At 37.1% G+C, this 17848-nt stretch overlaps 4 protein-coding genes across 5 annotated transcripts; 1 reads left to right on the top strand and 3 right to left on the bottom strand.

The window, feature by feature from the left end:
- Nucleotides 1–239: 239 nt before the first annotated feature.
- On the top strand, nucleotides 240–2528 carry LOC148915156 (protein STAY-GREEN homolog, chloroplastic-like). Its single transcript, XM_089041095.1, has 5 exons — nucleotides 240–824; nucleotides 935–1120; nucleotides 1273–1446; nucleotides 1614–1781; nucleotides 1875–2528. Exons 2-5 carry the CDS (start codon nucleotides 989–991, stop codon nucleotides 2232–2234), a joined length of 834 nt encoding a protein of 277 aa, XP_088897221.1. The 5' UTR covers nucleotides 240–824; nucleotides 935–988; the 3' UTR covers nucleotides 2235–2528.
- Nucleotides 2529–6222: 3694 nt separating this feature from the next.
- On the bottom strand, nucleotides 6223–10922 carry LOC103337375 (B-type cell cycle switch protein ccs52A-like). The gene is made up of 10 exons (XM_008240529.3): nucleotides 10194–10922; nucleotides 9975–10097; nucleotides 9621–9725; nucleotides 8540–8719; nucleotides 8242–8304; nucleotides 7951–8142; nucleotides 7357–7458; nucleotides 7204–7266; nucleotides 7024–7092; nucleotides 6223–6743 (listed from the first exon to the last, which is right to left on the bottom strand). Exons 1-10 carry the CDS (start codon nucleotides 10722–10724, stop codon nucleotides 6690–6692), a joined length of 1482 nt encoding a protein of 493 aa, XP_008238751.2. The 5' UTR covers nucleotides 10725–10922; the 3' UTR covers nucleotides 6223–6689.
- Nucleotides 10923–12730: 1808 nt separating this feature from the next.
- Nucleotides 12731–14807, bottom strand: LOC148915155 (uncharacterized). 2 transcript variants are annotated; one of them, XR_016128449.1, is made up of 3 exons: nucleotides 13520–14807; nucleotides 13100–13233; nucleotides 12731–12994 (listed from the first exon to the last, which is right to left on the bottom strand). XR_016128449.1 is itself a non-coding variant. In XM_089055627.1 (2 exons), exons 1-2 carry the CDS (start codon nucleotides 14473–14475, stop codon nucleotides 13215–13217), a joined length of 975 nt encoding a protein of 324 aa, XP_088911753.1. In that variant the 5' UTR covers nucleotides 14476–14807; the 3' UTR covers nucleotides 12731–13214. The 2 variants fall into 2 exon arrangements, 1 of the variants encoding a protein (XP_088911753.1); XM_089055627.1 differs by having other exon boundaries at nucleotides 12731–13233.
- Nucleotides 14808–16051: 1244 nt separating this feature from the next.
- LOC103344203 (expansin-A7-like) lies at nucleotides 16052–17282 on the bottom strand. The gene is made up of 3 exons (XM_008247827.2): nucleotides 17120–17282; nucleotides 16666–16981; nucleotides 16052–16408 (listed from the first exon to the last, which is right to left on the bottom strand). The coding sequence occupies exons 1-3, from the start codon at nucleotides 17280–17282 to the stop codon at nucleotides 16096–16098; spliced, it is 792 nt and encodes a 263-aa protein (XP_008246049.1). The 3' UTR covers nucleotides 16052–16095.
- Nucleotides 17283–17848: the final 566 nt, after the last annotated feature.

The following is a 17848-nucleotide window of genomic DNA, read 5'->3' as shown; positions in this document are numbered from 1 at the left end:
TCCTAAGTTTCAAGAAAAATTTTCAAATTTTTCTTACAATTTTCATGATTTTTATTTAATTTTTATCGATATCGATAATATCCCGATATTTCCATACAAATTTCCATTCGACCAAATAATTTGGTGAAAACCTAAACTTGGAGCAGCTCACCAAATAATTTGGTGAACACCATTCGACCAGACTTCCTAGAGTAAGGATCGGCTGTATATATGTATATAATAAGGCTTGCAAATCCTTTGAGTGCTAACACACCACTGGCACTACTAGGATTCCCAACTCCACTACTAGGATTCAAGTCCCCTCTTCCCATCCCCCATCCATCCCCAGCCCCAGCCCCTGCCCCTAAGACCCAGACCCATCCTATTCCTGAGCGCCCCCCATCCCCCCGCAAGCCTGGAGAGAGAGAGAGAGCTTCAATTTTCTGTTTTTTAATTTTACTTTTCATTATTTATTTATTTTTAATGTACAAAATGACCATTTTGCCTTCATTTTTAACGGCAAATTAGATGAAATGTTATGAATTTAGATAGAAGGGAAATTGCAAAAAAAAAGTTCGGGTCCTTAATTTTCTTTAAAAAAAAAAGATAAAGGTCAATTGAAACTAAAATACAAATTCATGAGCAACTCACTAATATACCAAAAAAAACAAAAAACTGACACGTCTCAAACTCATTTTCCGTGATGTGTGGCAAAACTTCATAAACGGACACGTCTCAAACTCAAATGGGCAAATCTTCGAAGTTTCAAACGCTGGGCTCACAAGTTAACCCAAGAATCATCCTCAAAGCAAAAGCAAAAGCAAAAGCAAAGCACGCAATTTTCAGTAAGGACTTCTCCTTTTCTGTGCTTTTTATAATCTTATTAATTAAGATAAGCAGCACTGCCGCAGCTCCATAGACTTCATTGTGTTTTCTTTATTTGGATGCCAAAAAGATTGGAGCCAAGAGAGTGGGTGTCTAAAGAAAACCCAAGTCCCTTGCTACGGAGATGGGTACTTTGACTGCTGCTTCCTCTGTGCTTCCTTCGGATTTCAAACCTTCACTCTCTCTATCTGATCACAGAGGCTCTCTCCTGCACTGTACAAAAATACCCAAGAAAAGAAACAGGGCCATGGTTCCTGTAAGCTTCTTTTTCTTTTATTTATTTTTATTTATAAAAAAAAAGATTCACAAAATTGTTTCTTGGGTTTATTATTATTATTATTATTATTATTATTATTATGTGTGTGGGTTATTTTGGACAAGAAAGGTTGAAATGATTTGTTTGATTAGGTTGCAAGGCTATTTGGGCCAGCCATATTTGAAGCGTCAAAGCTGAAGGTTCTGTTTTTAGGAGTGGATGAGAAGAAGCACCCAGGGAACCTTCCAAGAACTTACACCCTTACTCACAGTGATATCACCTCAAAACTCACTCTGGCAGTTTCACAGACAATAGACAACTCTCAGGTTTGTGCCCTTACTTGTGTGTTGTGTCTGTTTTTCTTGTGGCTCAAGTAAAAAATTTAACAGAGGAAATCAAACAGAGGATTGTTGTTTATGTTATTAGCTATTGGAATTTGGTGTAGATAAAAAAGAAATTTTTTGGATTGATAATTGGGGAAATTGATTTGCAGTTGCAAGGGTGGTACAACAAGTTACAGAGAGATGAAGTTGTGGCTGAGTGGAAGAAAGTTAAGGACAAGATGTCTCTTCATGTTCACTGCCACATAAGCGGAGGTCATTTCCTTCTAGATCTGTTTGCAAGGCTGAGATTCTTCATCTTCTGCAAAGAACTTCCTGTTGTAAGTCATTAATTGATAATTAATTAATTAATTAATTACTCTTAATTTTGTCCTTTTGATCTTTATTAATATTTAAAACCAATATCTAAATAGGTTTTGAAGGCCTTTGTTCATGGGGATGGCAATCTGTTCAGCAAGTTCCCAGAATTGCAGGAGGCTTCGGTTTGGGTTTACTTCCACTCAAGCATTCCAGAATTCAACAAGGTGGAATGTTGGGGTCCACTCAGTGATGCAGCAGCACCTTGTAGAAGTGGGCGAGGTGGGGTCCACCAGGAAAACAGGGAAGAAACTTCTCCAAGTAACTGGGACTTGCCAGAGCCATGCCAAGAAAAGTGTAGCTGTTGCTTCCCACCATTGAGTTTGGTTCCGTGGCCCCAAGAGCTTCCCCATGTAAATGAAACTAGATATGGTCCCCAGCAGCGATTTGAGGGCCAAACCCAAGAAACAAACTAAAACAATTTCCTTAGTTTGTTTGATTTGATGTAAATAGAAACATATTTGTTCCTTTTGGCTTTCTGAAAGGTCTTTTGTTCTAGGAAGTCAGACTTATTCATGGTCAGACCAAATCCCATTCAAGCACTATGAATCAGTGTTCTTGAACGGGGCTGTGCTATCTATCATCAGTATGTTCCAGTTCTGGTTGCCAAGTTACTGTAAATGTAGTTGGGGCGTTATTTGCATCAACTATTAAATTGTAAAACTAGATGAATATTTAAATAGATAGATTCGATATATGTTTTTCTATTATGGTTTTTTGTTCTTTAATATAAGTGATAGTCTATAATATTCTAAACTATGAAAGAATGGTGTGAGAAAGTGGGCACATGATCTTGAACGACTGACCTAATTCACATATGCTTTTCTACAACGAATATGAGAAATATTATTGTTGCGTCGAAAAGATCATCATGCACTCTTCTCTTTATTATTGGAGTGTATGAACATTTTTAAAATGACAATAATAGCGACCGGTGGATGGGAATTAAAAGTGTTGTATATAAGTCATTTTACTCTCGTATCTTCTCATAAATTGAACATGCAAATTGCAATGGGAAATTGGGCAAAATATCACTCATTTACAAACTTATTGGTCATATACCGTCCACCTAAAGCCCAGTAACCCGTGTGGCTATACTTTTTTTTAAATTAAAAAAAATCACATATAGCTGAGCGGCTATACTATTTTTGAGAATAGTATACTATTTAAAAAAATTACAAAAACTGGTATAGCCAGGCGGCTATACTATTTATATATATTAAAAAATGGAAGAGAAACTATTGTAGCAAATTCAGAGTCAGACCATTCAAACCAATAGGAAGAGAAACTAAAAAGAAAATCATTCCAATTATGGTAGCAAAACTCACAAGACAGAAAATAATCCCCAAGTTACTGATCATCTAGCAATCATGTAGCTTGCCAAACCCACATCTAATACTAACAAAGCTTTTGCTTCTGCTTTCCATTTCGTTACAAAAATAGAAATAACCAAACCAACTTAAATGTCTAAGCATCACCCAACAGAAGAATTCAGCATAACACAATTATTGGATTAGTATAAGGTGATTTTAGCAAAACTACATAAACCCACATAAATCAGGCAAAAAGGTTCGAGCTTTTCTCGTTCATTTTCACTTTCCAGAAAATTTTCTCAGTAACCAAACAAGGGAACTAGATGAAAAACAAAGAAGACAGATGCCAAAGGCCATACCCCACTCGTCTTCTTCATCAAGAGGTTGAGTGGTTCGCACTGGAGAGGGGTTCACGGGACGCTGATGATCATGGATTTGACCAGCCACAGGGCGCAAAAGCCCAGATCAAGATAAATCCAACAGCTCAAATCCAAACACAGCAAGTGAGATAGAGCGACCCAGAGAGAGAGAGATGAGAGAAAAAAGAAAAAGTTTAAGTGGCCAATAAGTATATATTTAAAAGTTATATTTGCAAAATGTGTGCGTACACGGTACATGGGGTATTTGCATACTAAATTCGGATTGCAGTTTTAATCAACCGAGTATAGCCGGGCGGCTATACTATTTTAAAATAAAAAATAAAAACTGGATATTCGCCGGGCGGCTATACTAATTATATATATATATATATATATATATATTGAAAAGACCTGCTTAGCGACTAGGTGCGACTTTTCAAAACAGTAAAGCCACGAGTCTATACTATTTTTTTTATTTAAAAATCAAGTATAGCCGCGCGTCTATGCATTTATTCATAGTTAGTAAAATACGGAACTTTTGGCAAATTACAACTTAAATGTTTGGCCACAATATTATATTTTAATATAAGTTATCTATATTTTTCAACATATATTCTTTTTATTCAATAATATGTTAGAATTATGTTTATAAGGCCATCCCCAATGGTTGGGGCTCTAACAAGGATTTATAGAGCCCCATTTAGAGTTCCGATGGAATTTTTGGGGCACTAAAGGAATCTCTCCCACAATGGGACGCTCTATATTCGGGGATCCATTTATGATGTAATTTGATTTATGTGCCATTTTTTATTTTTGTTAACTTATTATGTTTTAATGAATGTTTATGTTATGTTAGTTTTTTTTGTTTTTTGAACATTTCAACCCAAAAAAATCAAAATTTGGACAAGATTTAAAAAAAAGTGATTAGAGTAAAGAAAAAAAAACTAGCCATTTATTTCTATATAAAAAATGAGGACATTCTTTTGAAAAGAAAAAGAAACGGTAGAAAAAGAGGAGAGTACAAAAATAAGTTTTTTTTATGTGCTAGCGGGCCCCATGCATGTGGTTTGGTAGGAGAGTATGAGGGCAGTTGTGCGTCTTGGGCGATTGAGGAGATTAAAAAGTGATTCATGTGGGAACACTCGGGCTGAAGGGGCTGCATCCGTGTCCACAGATTTGAGGACAGCTCCGGCGGGTCTTTAACATTTAGAGCCCAAAATCTCTCCCATTGGGGATGCCTTTTTTGCATTGGGCTGCATATATGAGAGATCTGTGGTGGTTGAGCCCCAAATAAAGTTCCCATTGGGGATGACCTAATACTTGAATTTTGTGTTTTATTGAAATTTTTATAAAAATACGTGTATTAAACATGAAAAATACCTACAAACCTATATAATATGAGTATTGTCCGTTTGCTTTTAAAAAATGTGAACTTTATTGAGTCTTTAAGACGTGTGCAGAATACGAATGTATTATTAAAAAATATATGTGAGAATTATGTGTATAATACTTGAATAATATATAAAGAGTCTAGCCGTTCGGCTATACTATTTATTTAAAAAACATTTAAACAAAAAACCCGCCGGATGGCTGTACTATTTTAATTTTATTTAAAAAATTGACTAAAACTACGGCTATTATATATATATATATATATACACATATAAAGGAACGAGCCCAGCGATTAAACTTTCACGTGGCAAAATAGGTAAAGCCGGTATAGCCTTCGGGTATCGATTTGTAAGAAACATTAAAAATCGAGTATAGCCGCCGGGCCATACTAGTTTTAAAAAACAATTAAAAACCGGGTATAGCCGGACAATTATACTATTGATATACATTTAAAAAGACCCGTTAGCGCCTATGCTCCATGTGTCAAAACAGTAAAGCCGGTCGGCTATACTATTTTTTTAAAAAAATCGAGTATGGCCGCGCATGGCTATAATATTATCGTGCGGGCAAGTATAAAAAATAGTATGTACAGCTGCTCAGCGATATTATTTTAAAAACATTAATAAACCCGCGTATAGCCGGTCGGCTAAACGATTTTAAAAGTTAAAAATTATAGAACCTGGTGTAGCCGGTCGGCTATACTATTTATATATATTGAAAAAGGACGTGTCAACAACAGGAAAGCCGCACGGCTATACCATGTTTTGAAAAAAAAAATTTGAAAAATCCGAGTATAATATGATATAATACGGAGGCAATACAATGTTCTGGGCGAGTTCCATACAAATTGATTTTCTCATTCTTTACACCAAGCCGATCACGACATACTTGAGGAAAATCCTTCTCTTAAGCAAATCCATGTGGCAGAAAAGGCTCTCAAAAGTGTTGGAAGTTGAACATTAGGATGATCCAAATGAGAGAGAGAGAGAGAGAATAATAAGGGGGAAGAAGAAGAGAGAGAAGAGAGAAGAGAAGTGAAACCCACAAGATGCAGAAAAAGGAGAGGAGATGCATGATTGGGGTTTCATCTCTGAGAGAGCAGAGCAAAGATTCGAAGAATAAACCAAAATTTTCAGAGAGAGAGAGAGAGAGAGAGAGAGAGAGAGAGAGAGAGAGAGAGAGAGAGTAAAGAGAGTGTTCCGAGAGAGCAACTGAAAAAGTATGCAAAGGGAACAAGTATGCAAATATAAGTATTTATAGATAATATCTCATCAATGAATATATGCTGGATAATATATGACCAATAAGTTTTAAAATAGTTTAAAAGAGTTAAGTATAAATTTGAGCTTAAACATTGTCCTTGACGTCGCCAACTTCTATAGTTTTGGAGCAAAAAATGTGAAATAATTGTGATCCATTTACAAAGAATGTGAAGATACTACACCACAATGACCAACTTATCTTTCAGTACTCTCTCTTTAAATATACAAGGGAGCACTGAGAAGGTGAAAATAATTGATAACAACCCCCCTCTCGATCTATACATATTTCGACTACTGAAGTGGGAAAAAGAGAATAAATAAACATTTGAAAAAGATTAAACCAATCATCGCTTCAACTCTTGTCTTAGCCTTTGGGGTCCCAGTAAAATCTCCGTTCCTTTGTGGGTTGATTTAAGTTTACCATCCGATCAGCTCTTTTATCATGTCAAAAAGAAATGACATATCATCCTCATTGGATTCCCATTCCTCGGCCAATACGAGCAATTGTGAAGGTTGCTAAGTTGGTATCGAAGTCCTGCAGGAGGTCACCGGATCACAGTTCGTCCAAGTGATGATGCTCCAATTTCACTTTCTGTGTTCTGCAATAATAATTTGATTTACATGAGTAAGGGAAAAACACAGGGAACAAGTAAATGCAATATAGAGCACTTGCATAAACCAATTTTAATTCACGTTCTCAGTAGAATGTCAAGGATATGGAACACAATTAGTTCCTCACCACAAAAGCAGAATAATCAATGCCACTCATTATATATACATTATACCCTAGTCAAATTACTAAGAAATAAGGAATAACTATTAACCAAATTGATGGCATGTAGTATGCATTAATTTCCGTCAACTATTGAGTCTTTTTACCTGGGATTTAGGGGAAGGAAATACATTCCAAAATCTAAGTGTTTCATCTCCTGCTCCAGTGACAATCGTCTGAAACAACAATAATCAATGTAATAGATCAGAATATGCATAAAGGAACGTCAATTAATTTGCATAACCATAAAAATGGCAGGTAATTAGAAGGAATTGGGGGTACATTACCTGTCCATCGGGTGAGATAGCAAGATAAAGAACTCTGTATGTATGGCCAGTAAGAGTTGCCAGCTGCATCAGCAGAGGAAAATTGAAAATTAGAAATGGAAGTAAAGACATTTATTGGTTACAGGAATTGTCAAGACTTTGGCACTTTGGTACCTTGGACATGGTGGGATATCTCCAAACTATTATCTGATTTTGGGAGTACCCGTGGGTGCTGACGAGTTCATTGACATTTTTCGACCACACAAGATTGCATACCTGCATATATACAATGGATGGAAGCACAGTCCATGTTAGAAAGAGGGAGGGGGAAGGATTTCAGTCACCAACTAATTTCATTTCTATGAACAGAAATATATCAGCATTTAGCATCACGAATGAGATAAATCCATGTTTTTCTGAGTAACATATTTCTTCCTTTCATATCTAGATGCAAAACACAGCAAAATTAATCAGATTCAAGTTGCAAATGTGTTAACCCCAGTTTTCTCCCTTTACCAATATATGGAAAAGTTCAAAGTAAAAAATTGAAGTTACACCATTCTATATTGGGTGGAATGATCTACTCAATAGAAAAAGCACAATGTTAAGAAACAAGAAGTTTGGGAACTATTGAAATAATGGCACCCAGTGCAATCAGTTTAGGTTCACTAAATATTCCCCACAGGGCAAAGCTTCCTTTCCGCATGAATATTTAAAGCAAACCAAGAGGAAAAGTAAGCATATTAAGCAAACCAACAAGTTTTTCACCTGACTTCCAGTGTCCATGCAGCTCAAGTGTGAGTTAGTGGTTGTATTCCAGAAACGAATACACCGGTCTGCAGTTCCCCCAGATGCAAGAAGTCCATGAAGATGGGGAGACCATGCAATAGCTTTCACAGCTGCAGTATGCTCACAGTATTTCAGCACCGGTTGAGTTGAATGTTGATTCCAAACAAAAAGCTGTATATACAAGGGACAAATTATCAGTTATGAATAGGAAGCATGACCAACTTACAATGCACATAGCGTAAGTCAGGCTGAAAGGAAAATGTAGCATACCCTATTATCATTCCCGCCTGATGCCAACTCACGGTTATCGTAAGACCACTTTAGTCCACAAACCTAAAGAACAATAAAATTATTTTCAGACTGAGAAAATATAAATTAAACAGAATATCGCATGCAGCATATATGATAATAACATAACAACTGGTATACTACCCAAAGTATAAATTAGAAAACCGAAGGATTAGAATGAGTAACATTCATGAAAGCACACTCGAGTCCAAAAAGTTTAGCAGTCTTTTATTCAACTCGCAAGTTCAATCAAACTGAACATGAAATAAAGGATTCTGACCTCTGACTTGTGTCCAGAAAGTTTGCTAACAAAATCTTCTTGAGCACGAATATCACGTTGAAGAATACTCTTGTCCCGGCTACCAGAGGACAACATAGACGAACTCCAGGCTAAGGCTCCAATGCGCAGCCGATGGCCCTCCATAGTTCTTATCCTCCTACAACGAGATGCATCCCAAATCTAAAGAGTAGGTAATGAGTGCATCAGCTAATCATTCAGCAGCATATATGCAAATGCACAAGTTTAACAGTAAAACTAATATGCCAAGAATTAGATATAAGAGGTTGGTAGATATGAAGTTCATGTTGTAATGCTGCACAAAACTTAACCCACAAACTGCTCACGTGCAACTGTCTTGAATATCAAATTATCACATAAATTTACAATCATAACCTGATTATTGTACACAATGTAATTTGGTTCCAACAAAGGCAGGATACAGAAGTGGCATGTTCCAAATAACCAGACCACAAGTCAAAAGTTTATCAATGTGTGAATGTGCACAAAAAGATCAAATAAAAAAAGTCACCAAAATTAGAATCCAATTCTGTTTGGACACTGTCACAATGTAAAGAGCAGGAGATGGAGGTTCCCAGTTAACCTATTCATAATCATATCTAAAAACCAGTAACATAGATTATCTACAGCTCTGAACACCTAGTAAGGAATCTTAAGATTAAAACAATACTTGGAGATTCTAGAATGATAAAGTACTACCGATAATGTCTAATTATGCACCAAAAATATTTGAGGGAGTGGCTCTGCTAAGGAGACCAGACAGGGGCTTGTTTATGCTGTTACACCATTATTGAGCTAGACAGGACATTGTTGTTTGTCATAATATCAAAACTTTTCCACAACTTTCGTAGTTCAGATAAAAGTTTTCAAGCATTATGTTGTTCGATGATCATATCCCACATGATAAAGTCACAAACTTGTTGCTTAAAACACCTACTGTTTAGATGTTGTTGCAAGTCCACCTTTAATTCCAATTTGCAATATTAAAATATTAAAAATAGCATCTCAATTTTAAACCTATAAGAATGCAACATGTCTGATATCATGTACAAGTATCTCTTACTTGGACTTTCCCATTGCTAGTTCCAACAGCAAGATGAGTCCCACGCTGAGCCCAGCCTACGGAACAGACACTGTCATCAATCCCCAAGTCGCATAACTTAGTTACCTGGAAGTAACATACAATGATCAAGTTAAAAAAAATTATACAGGCAAAAGACTCAAATTAGCAAAATTTCATACTAACACCAAGAAAAGAACACACTAGATGATCAGAACAGTCATAAAAAACTACAAGGTTGTGACTTGTGACATTGGAGAACGTACATTTGCCTCAAGTAATACTCAACAAAACAAAATTACAACAATAATGTAAGAATTAGAAAACAGAAGCAAAGTCAGTGAAGCTAGAGCTCACCTTACTACTACAAGCATTCCACAAATAAACACAATTGCCCAACCCAACAGCCAGCACATTATGCGAAGACCAATCCACAAGATTCAAATAAAAGTCGTCTTGCAAAGCAGGTGCATCCAAAACCTGAACAAGAAACAAAACTCCTTATACCCAACTGACAAAATTCAAACACCAACCGAACCTAAATCGCCAAAAAGACCAGAAATTGATAAAATTTACCTTATAAGGCGACCTGGGAACCTTCCTAGGAGCCTTGACCGGGCTATGGTGAACCCCAGTGACCACATCATCAAACCCAAACGGCGAGAGCGAGTGCATGGACCGGCGAGTCTCGGTCTTGAACCGGAAGATGTTGGGGCTGGGCGGGTTCATCTGAATCAAGTTCCGCTTCTCTGGCGTCGCCGGAGGAACGACACCGGCGGCGTCGGAGCCGAAGAGGGCGGCGCGTAAGAGCGTGGCGTAAGCGCTAGAGGAGTCATCGCGGCCCTCGGCCGGAGTATTCGAGATGTCGAAGAGGGCAAAGTTGGAGCCGGATCTGCTGGGGATGAACCTATCGGAGTAGATGGTCCTCGACGGAGATTGGTGGTGGTTGGAGTTGATCATTCGGTCGATGTGCCGAGATGGCGCTAGGGATTGCAGAGCCTGAGGGGTGCGCGGCACAGCCGGAGGCGGATTGAGCTGCGACGAAGACGAAGATGGGGTTCTCGGAGCTGGTTGGTTGTTCGACAGTGGTGCCGCAGGATCGTCCATGGAAGATCACTGTGTATGTGCGCGTCTCTGTCTCTCTGTGTGTATTAGAGAGAGAGAGAGAATGGTTTGGGATGGCGATGAGAGAGAGAGAGAGAGAGAGAGAGAGAGAGAGAGGAAAGGGGTTGATGCGTTTGATGGCTAGAGACTTCACTAGTAATTTTCCCGGGAAAACTAGGTAAGAAAGTAGTTAATTATCCCGGGAAAATCATAAGGGGGTTATATTGCGGTAAGGGGCTTTGGGTAAACAGTTAAAGGCTGGAGCTTTAGGCTTCACACTTTAAACAACTAACTCTTCTTCCTTTTTTCTCAAGGAAAATTTATAGAAACCTACCAAAACTAGGGGATTGAGTTTCCCTTTTATTTATTTACCAAGTTTCAAAATAATAATAAATTGGGACTTGGTGTACAAAATTTTTGCTATAGAATAAAATAGAAAGTTTTGCTTGTAAGTTTATATATGTGGTGGTGAAAGTTTTTCAGATTTTCAGATTGAATAGATTACCCATGTTGCATATTTTGTGTAGTTATTATGCTAGGATCATGTCTGCTTTAAAATCAAGGGGATGCATGTGGATTTCCATAAAAAAAACATAAGGCATGCTGGATTTAAGTACTGGAGTGGGTTTTTAGGATTTGGGTTATAATATATTCAATTTTGTTATGGAAATTTTTTTTTTGCCTCCTTAAAATTAAGGAGGAGCTCATTCTTACAATAAATATGGTTTCGAAAAGTGTCAAATTTTTGTAATATTCTTTTTTCTTTTTTTTAAATTGAAACTTTGTTAATATTGCTGGAATTTGACCGGTGTCAAAACTCCATTGGTTTTAAGAAGGAGATCATCCTCAATTTTAAGGAGTCAAGCCATGCTTAATAGGAAATTGTATGAATTTGTTGATAAAATAAACTTATCTACAATTTATTTGTAAAGTTAATTGCTTATAAGGAATGTTGGTTGCGTGAAGATGCATGCAAGTAAAATATAAATCATAAAAGGGTAACAAAATGCAATATATGGCATATGTTACAGAAAGAAAACAGCTAGGATATCATTCCGAGCATAACAAAGAACAGCTAGGATATGATTAAAAAAAAAAACAACTTAGAACCTTTATATCATATTATACTTTCCGGAAGACAAACTTCTCAAAATCTCAAGAGGTGTTGCATGTGCTTACAGTTAAGAGTGGTTATCTTGATATCTTGTTGGAATTCTGATCTAATAAGGAGACTGCCTTCTCACTAACTCATCCTTCTTTCTTTTTCTTTTTAACAAAGTGAATTAGTAGAATTTATAGGTAGGTGGATTCAATCACGGATGCAAGAGCGCGAACACAGTACCATATTCAACTAGCCTTAATCTTAAAAGTATTGAGTAATGTTTAGTTTACTTAGGGATGCACGCGCAACATTTGAAATACAAGCTTTTAGGCATAGTAACAATCTCTTGATGACCGATCATTACTAATATATTCAAATGCGTTCTTATAATTAGACCTGACAAAATTATGAACACACGAAAGCACCATATGAAGAAGTAAAATTAAGTGTTTGGGTCAAGCCGTATTAACTGGGTTGAGATTTCTCCCATAACAGATTAAACAATAATAACACGATTTTTAATAGGTCGGATCAGTGTTTATTGGCAAAACACGACAGTGACATGGGTATCTTTATTCAATATGCTTTTAGTTCTTATTTTTTGTGAAAATTCTCTTAGCCTATAATTTATTTCTTTCTTACGTATGGTTTTTGGTACTTTGGTTCAACATTTGTATGTAATGTGTTTGACATAAGTTTCTGTCGTATTGTAAGATGCTTTCTTTATGTTATACTATTACTTGGTATCAAATGCTCTTATATTTTGGTCTTATATTTCTCCAATATTGCTTGTATGTTCCTAACAAAAGGAAATTTATGCAAGTGTTACACCTGCCTGATTGTTCTTCACTTGAAAGTAGTAGAACTCATATGCATGTATGGGCTTCAAAAGCTATCACATAAAATAGGTAATGAATTCATGGCAAGCCTATAGCATTGTTTCACCGACAGTTTCAATGTACAGGGTGGGTTAAGAGCGTTCTGAAATTTGAAGCATCAATGGAATTGCCTTTGACACAATAAAGAAAGGTAAAGGTGAGAATCATTGTGTTAAGGGATGAGGGATGACTTTGCCTTTATCTCAGAAGTGACTAGAAATCAAATTATTCTTTTTCTAAAGCTTGCATGCATCTGATCAAAGTGGAGATCCAAAGCTCTGCTACTTTTTGTCCTGTGGGATAGGAGTACCACCAGCAGCAGCACAATAAAATTTCAGAAAATTCTGCATTCTATTTCCATATCTGAATGAAATTTTGTGTGTTCTCTGTTCTCTTACCTTAATCTGCACTAAGTCCAGATTGAAGACCTTTTTTCAGCCAGATTTCGGAATTTCTTAGAGAGTGTAGCTTTCCCATGTTTACCAGATTCTCTGTTCTTGTTGGCCAATATACTTATGGTGTGCCATTGAAACTGAAAAAAAAAAAAAATTTGATGAAAAAATGCAACTTATTTTGAGGTTGAAATATGTTATATTTTTCCCAGTTAAATATACATTTTAAGGTAAAAAGAACAAGGGATTGCCACAGCTCAGAAAGTAGAATTCCCTTGTTCCACTCACTGGAACCTTTGTAAAAATTGGTTAAATTCAAATTTATCTCAAAATAAACATTGAATACCTTTTCATTTCAAGCTAATGTTACAAAAAGAATAAGTTTGAACAAAAATGAATGCAACTCAATGAGGAGGAGGTATGTACTCATGCTCAAGTGTTGGCGTTGTTCGAGTGCCCGATGCGGTAGGAGCTCTAACATGTCCAACCATTGATACCTGCAAAGCTTCCTCTTCATAAGCCCTTCTCTCCATTTCCTCCATCCTTGACCTCTTCTTCACCCTCACAAACATTGCCACCAGAAGCAGCCCCAAGAGAAAAACACCTAAAGCAGATCCAACTGAGCTACCTACTGCCACTTTCCACGGGCTCACTCTCTTGCTCTTGTTCAACTCCACTGGTGATGGCTTCTCAATGACCAACCCAAAATGGCCATGCCTTTTTGCAATACAAATGTAAGGTGAAGCCTCCTTTGCTAAAGCCACTTTGCCGGCACCTTCAAAACTAGCACATAATGGCCTTGTACCCAATTCGTTGTTCACCCTTGTGATATTTCTGAAGTCTATTCTGATGGGTTTTTCCGCAGCTTCAATTCCAAGCTCAAAAGGGTTGCTGAAGTTCACTTCAGTACCGGCATTATAAGCTAAGAGGCCTAGTATAGGGGAAACAAGCTGATAGCCAGATAAGTCATAATTGGCATAATATATAGAAGACCAATTGTAACCCAAGTTTTGTGTAACTATCATGACCCTCTCAGCACATGGATGCACAGATACACCAAGGTCTAGATGAAATTCCTTTACCTGCGCACCGTACCTTCGGAGACTACCACATCTGAATCTTGCTGTGTCAACTTTGATGCCAGAGAAGTTTGCTGGTAAATTTACAGTGTGTAGAACTCCTGTCCTGAAGTGTGTGTCATAGGCCTTGAAGGTGTAGTCCCGGATGAGCAGGTCTAGTAGGCGAGCTGACTTGATCTTCTGAGCTTCAGTTTTTATTAATGCTATGGATATGCATGAGAGAATTACCAATGTGAGGGAGAAGAGAGAGCCCATGTGAGAAAATGAGCTTGATTTTGAAGGATGAAGGTGGTAATAAATCATAAATGTACAATGGTTTTGAACACTAAAAGAATGGCTATGGCTTGAATTCTATGAAAACTAGATCTAAATGAGTTTCTTTTTTTCCAGAGGATATAAACAGGTACAAGGTCGCAAAGAGTTAAGCTTATCACACTGTTTGAAGACTTTATAGCTCAGAAAAAGCTCTGGTGGATTAAAAGGTAAGCAAGTAAAAGGGAAAAGAAAGTTCTTACTTTGTTTCCCTTTATGTAGGTCTTGGAGAGAATACAAGTTAGGTTTTGACATTTTTGATCCAAAACTAAAAGGTTGCCTGCTGTTTTCTGTAGAAGGGTTGGTCAATGCAAGACCTCACAAAATCGAGTTTGGACAACAGCAAAATATACATACTTGTTTGTTTCCTTTAGAAACTAAAATTGGGCTCCCAAGAAAAAGAAAGTAAAATATGGAGGTGGGAAGGTTGAAGAAATGATGTTAAAGCCTTGGTGATGATGACACTTTGTGGAAAAAGGAAGAGAAAAAGGGAAGCTTGGCGTGCTTAGGCAATGAAATGAGAGGCCCTCTTTGGGGAGAAAGACTTTCATGAAACGGGGATAACATTAATTTGCTATCTCTGATCAATAACGTTATGACATGCGTGATAACACTTTCACATGACATAGCATTATTGGCGAGATGAGAGAAGAGAAACTTTCATACAACAGAAATAGCATTTTTTACTATCCTCAACCAATAATGCAATGACACGTGGGATACCTTTCACAGTACAACAAATTTTTTTGCTTTGGGAGGGCATAATATTGCTCCTAATTGTTCGTTTGATTTGATAACATGTTCCCCACTTTAAACCCCTTTGTGGGGGTCACGTTTTAGCAAGCATGGCATTCCATTTTATTCCCCCTCTAAATGGGCCCACGGTTCACATGGGATCAAACAAATTAAAAAAACATGACATGGTAGCAATGATCATGGTCTTGTGGGTGTTTTTAGTGATGCAATTATACTTGAGTGTTTTCTCTGTTTCTAATTTTTTGACCCAGTTTGAGATTTAGGATTGCAAACATATTTCTTCTCTTCTTTGATGACTTCCCAATATGGCATTGAATCTTTAGAATAAATTATTATGCTTTTGATCTACTGTTAGATCACAGGATTGAAAACCAGAGAGTCTTTGACAATTTCGTTTTTGTTTCTGCAGGATAACAACATATAGTGTTTGATGAAACATAAGACTTTTCATCCTTTGATACAAGAAAAGCCACACATAAACTTTGTCATGGCTCTGAAATGCTTCTCAAATATATTCTTGGGACAAAAGCACTTTTCAGATTAGTATATAGATGATATTTGCGGAGGCAGAGCACTTGTTTTTCAACCAAATAATGAAAACAAGCAGTTGTACTCTTAGCATGTGAACATTCTGCTGTCATTTTAGTGAGTAGAAATCACTTTAGAAAGCATATATATCAGATGCAAATTAACCAGAGGAAAATTTGCCCTGCATTAAAAAAAAAAAAAAAATGGAAAGGAAAATTTGCCAAGCCAAAGCAACAGAGACTTGGGGGCTTCATAAAAAGTAGGAAATTAAGAAAAGAAAAAAAGAGTCATAGATGGCATAATCTCTCATATTCTGCTTGTTGGGCATCAATGGAAGTTGACATTTGCCTTGTAAGTCAAACCCACATTCCAGTTTGAAGGAGCAACATTCCATGCTATTATAGTCTCCTTGGATGTGTAGGAAGTGATCCTGAAAGAGAGAGCTTGGCCTCCCAAGGTTGCAAAGGCCTGGTATGAAGCTCCCCAGTTATGGCTCATTTCGATCCACCCTGATCTGCTTCCCTTCACCCACATGTTTGCAATGTCACCCCCTCCTGCTACGTTCATCACATACACCAACAACCAGTACCCATTTCCTTGGAAAGAGAATCGAAGTCCCCCGGCCCTTATGCATGGTACTCTGCAAGGAAATAGCATATATGTTTGAGAACTCCAAGATAAAAATTGATCTTTAACATGTCTTATAACCATATGTTTGAAATCTGTGTGTAGTTTAGGTTTGGGGAAGGCTTAGGTGCAACGGTTATACCATATCATCATATTGATGTGATTTTTTTCTTTATTATAGGTATACTAAGTCAGGTAACAAAAGAGGTAAGGAAAAGTAATAATACATCAATGAAATGTTGTATGAAGCTTTAAGGGCTTATGTCGTACCTGCGGTACATAACTGGGACAATGCCAGCCTTCCACTGAGCAATTTTCATGAAGGCTGGCTTGGACATGTCAAAATGGGTCCGAGGTGGGTTGCACCAGCCTCCAGCGTTGGAGTCTTGGGACCAGTTTGGCGGACAAAGGTTGGTAGCAGTCACGGTGGTGAATTGAACATTTCTAAAGCATGCACTAGCCCCATAACATTTTATCTGGTAACAAGTTCCACAAGCATATCCATTGTTGAATAGTGTTGAGCTCAATGCTGCTGTGTCTGTGCCATACCCATTAACGAACAAGTTTCCATACCCACAAGCTCCACCTATAACCCCCCCAAAAAAAGTAGCATTAAGGATTTAGTAATAATTAAAGCATAAACTTCTTATGGGACATCTCCAATAATGGTAACGTAGTTATAGTATGACAAGAGATCATTTAAGTATATGAACAACATACATACCCATAGTCTCGGAGGCAGTCTCGTCACCATAGAAAGTAGCATGGGCAAGGTGCCACGGGCTAGGTCGGTAAACGACCTTTGCGACCACTGTTCTGCTTAGGGTTACCAGCATCCATGATGTGAAGAGGAAGCTAAAGCTCCATGAAGGAAGGAAAGAAGCCATGGCTGTGTTAGTAGAGGTTTCTTTGAGACCCTTTAGGATAAAAAGTACAAGTTTAATGCCCTTTGGTACGTATTGTATGCCTTATATAATGTTCAACTACATGACACAGCAGGTAGCTAGAAACGACTTCGTGGCCCCAACGAAGGTTATGCCCTTCAATTAGTCAAAGCAAGAGTTTTTTTTTAATTGCTCACACAACGAATATATTTTGAGGGCTTCAATTTATGAAATATTTTTATGGTGCCAAACGTGCTGGCAGGTATTGTTATTTGCATTTTAGTTGTTGATAAATAATTAAACATTATTAACGAATATTGAATTATTTTTATAATATATTTCAAATTCTTATTCTCTTGGGGTTTTTTTTTGAGTTTGTTGATGGAATTTTAGGTTGGTGCCCAATTGTATGAAAAAGGATACATTGTGTTTGGCTACATTAGCTAGTGTCCTTTTTCTCAAATGTTTTTTAAGTCAAAGTTTAAAAAATCATATATCACATTTAAGCAGTTGGATGCTATGCACAAATGACAAATACCGATTTAACTTTTAATATTATAGATTATATG

The sequence above is a fragment of the Prunus mume genome, linkage group LG7 (assembly GCF_029339155.1).
Source record: "Prunus mume cultivar Tortuosa linkage group LG7, ASM2933915v1, whole genome shotgun sequence".
In the NCBI taxonomy this organism is placed as follows: Eukaryota; Viridiplantae; Streptophyta; class Magnoliopsida; order Rosales; family Rosaceae; genus Prunus; species Prunus mume.
The sequence above is the reverse complement of the archived record's forward strand: the minus strand, read 5'-3'. Positions and strand labels throughout refer to the sequence as shown.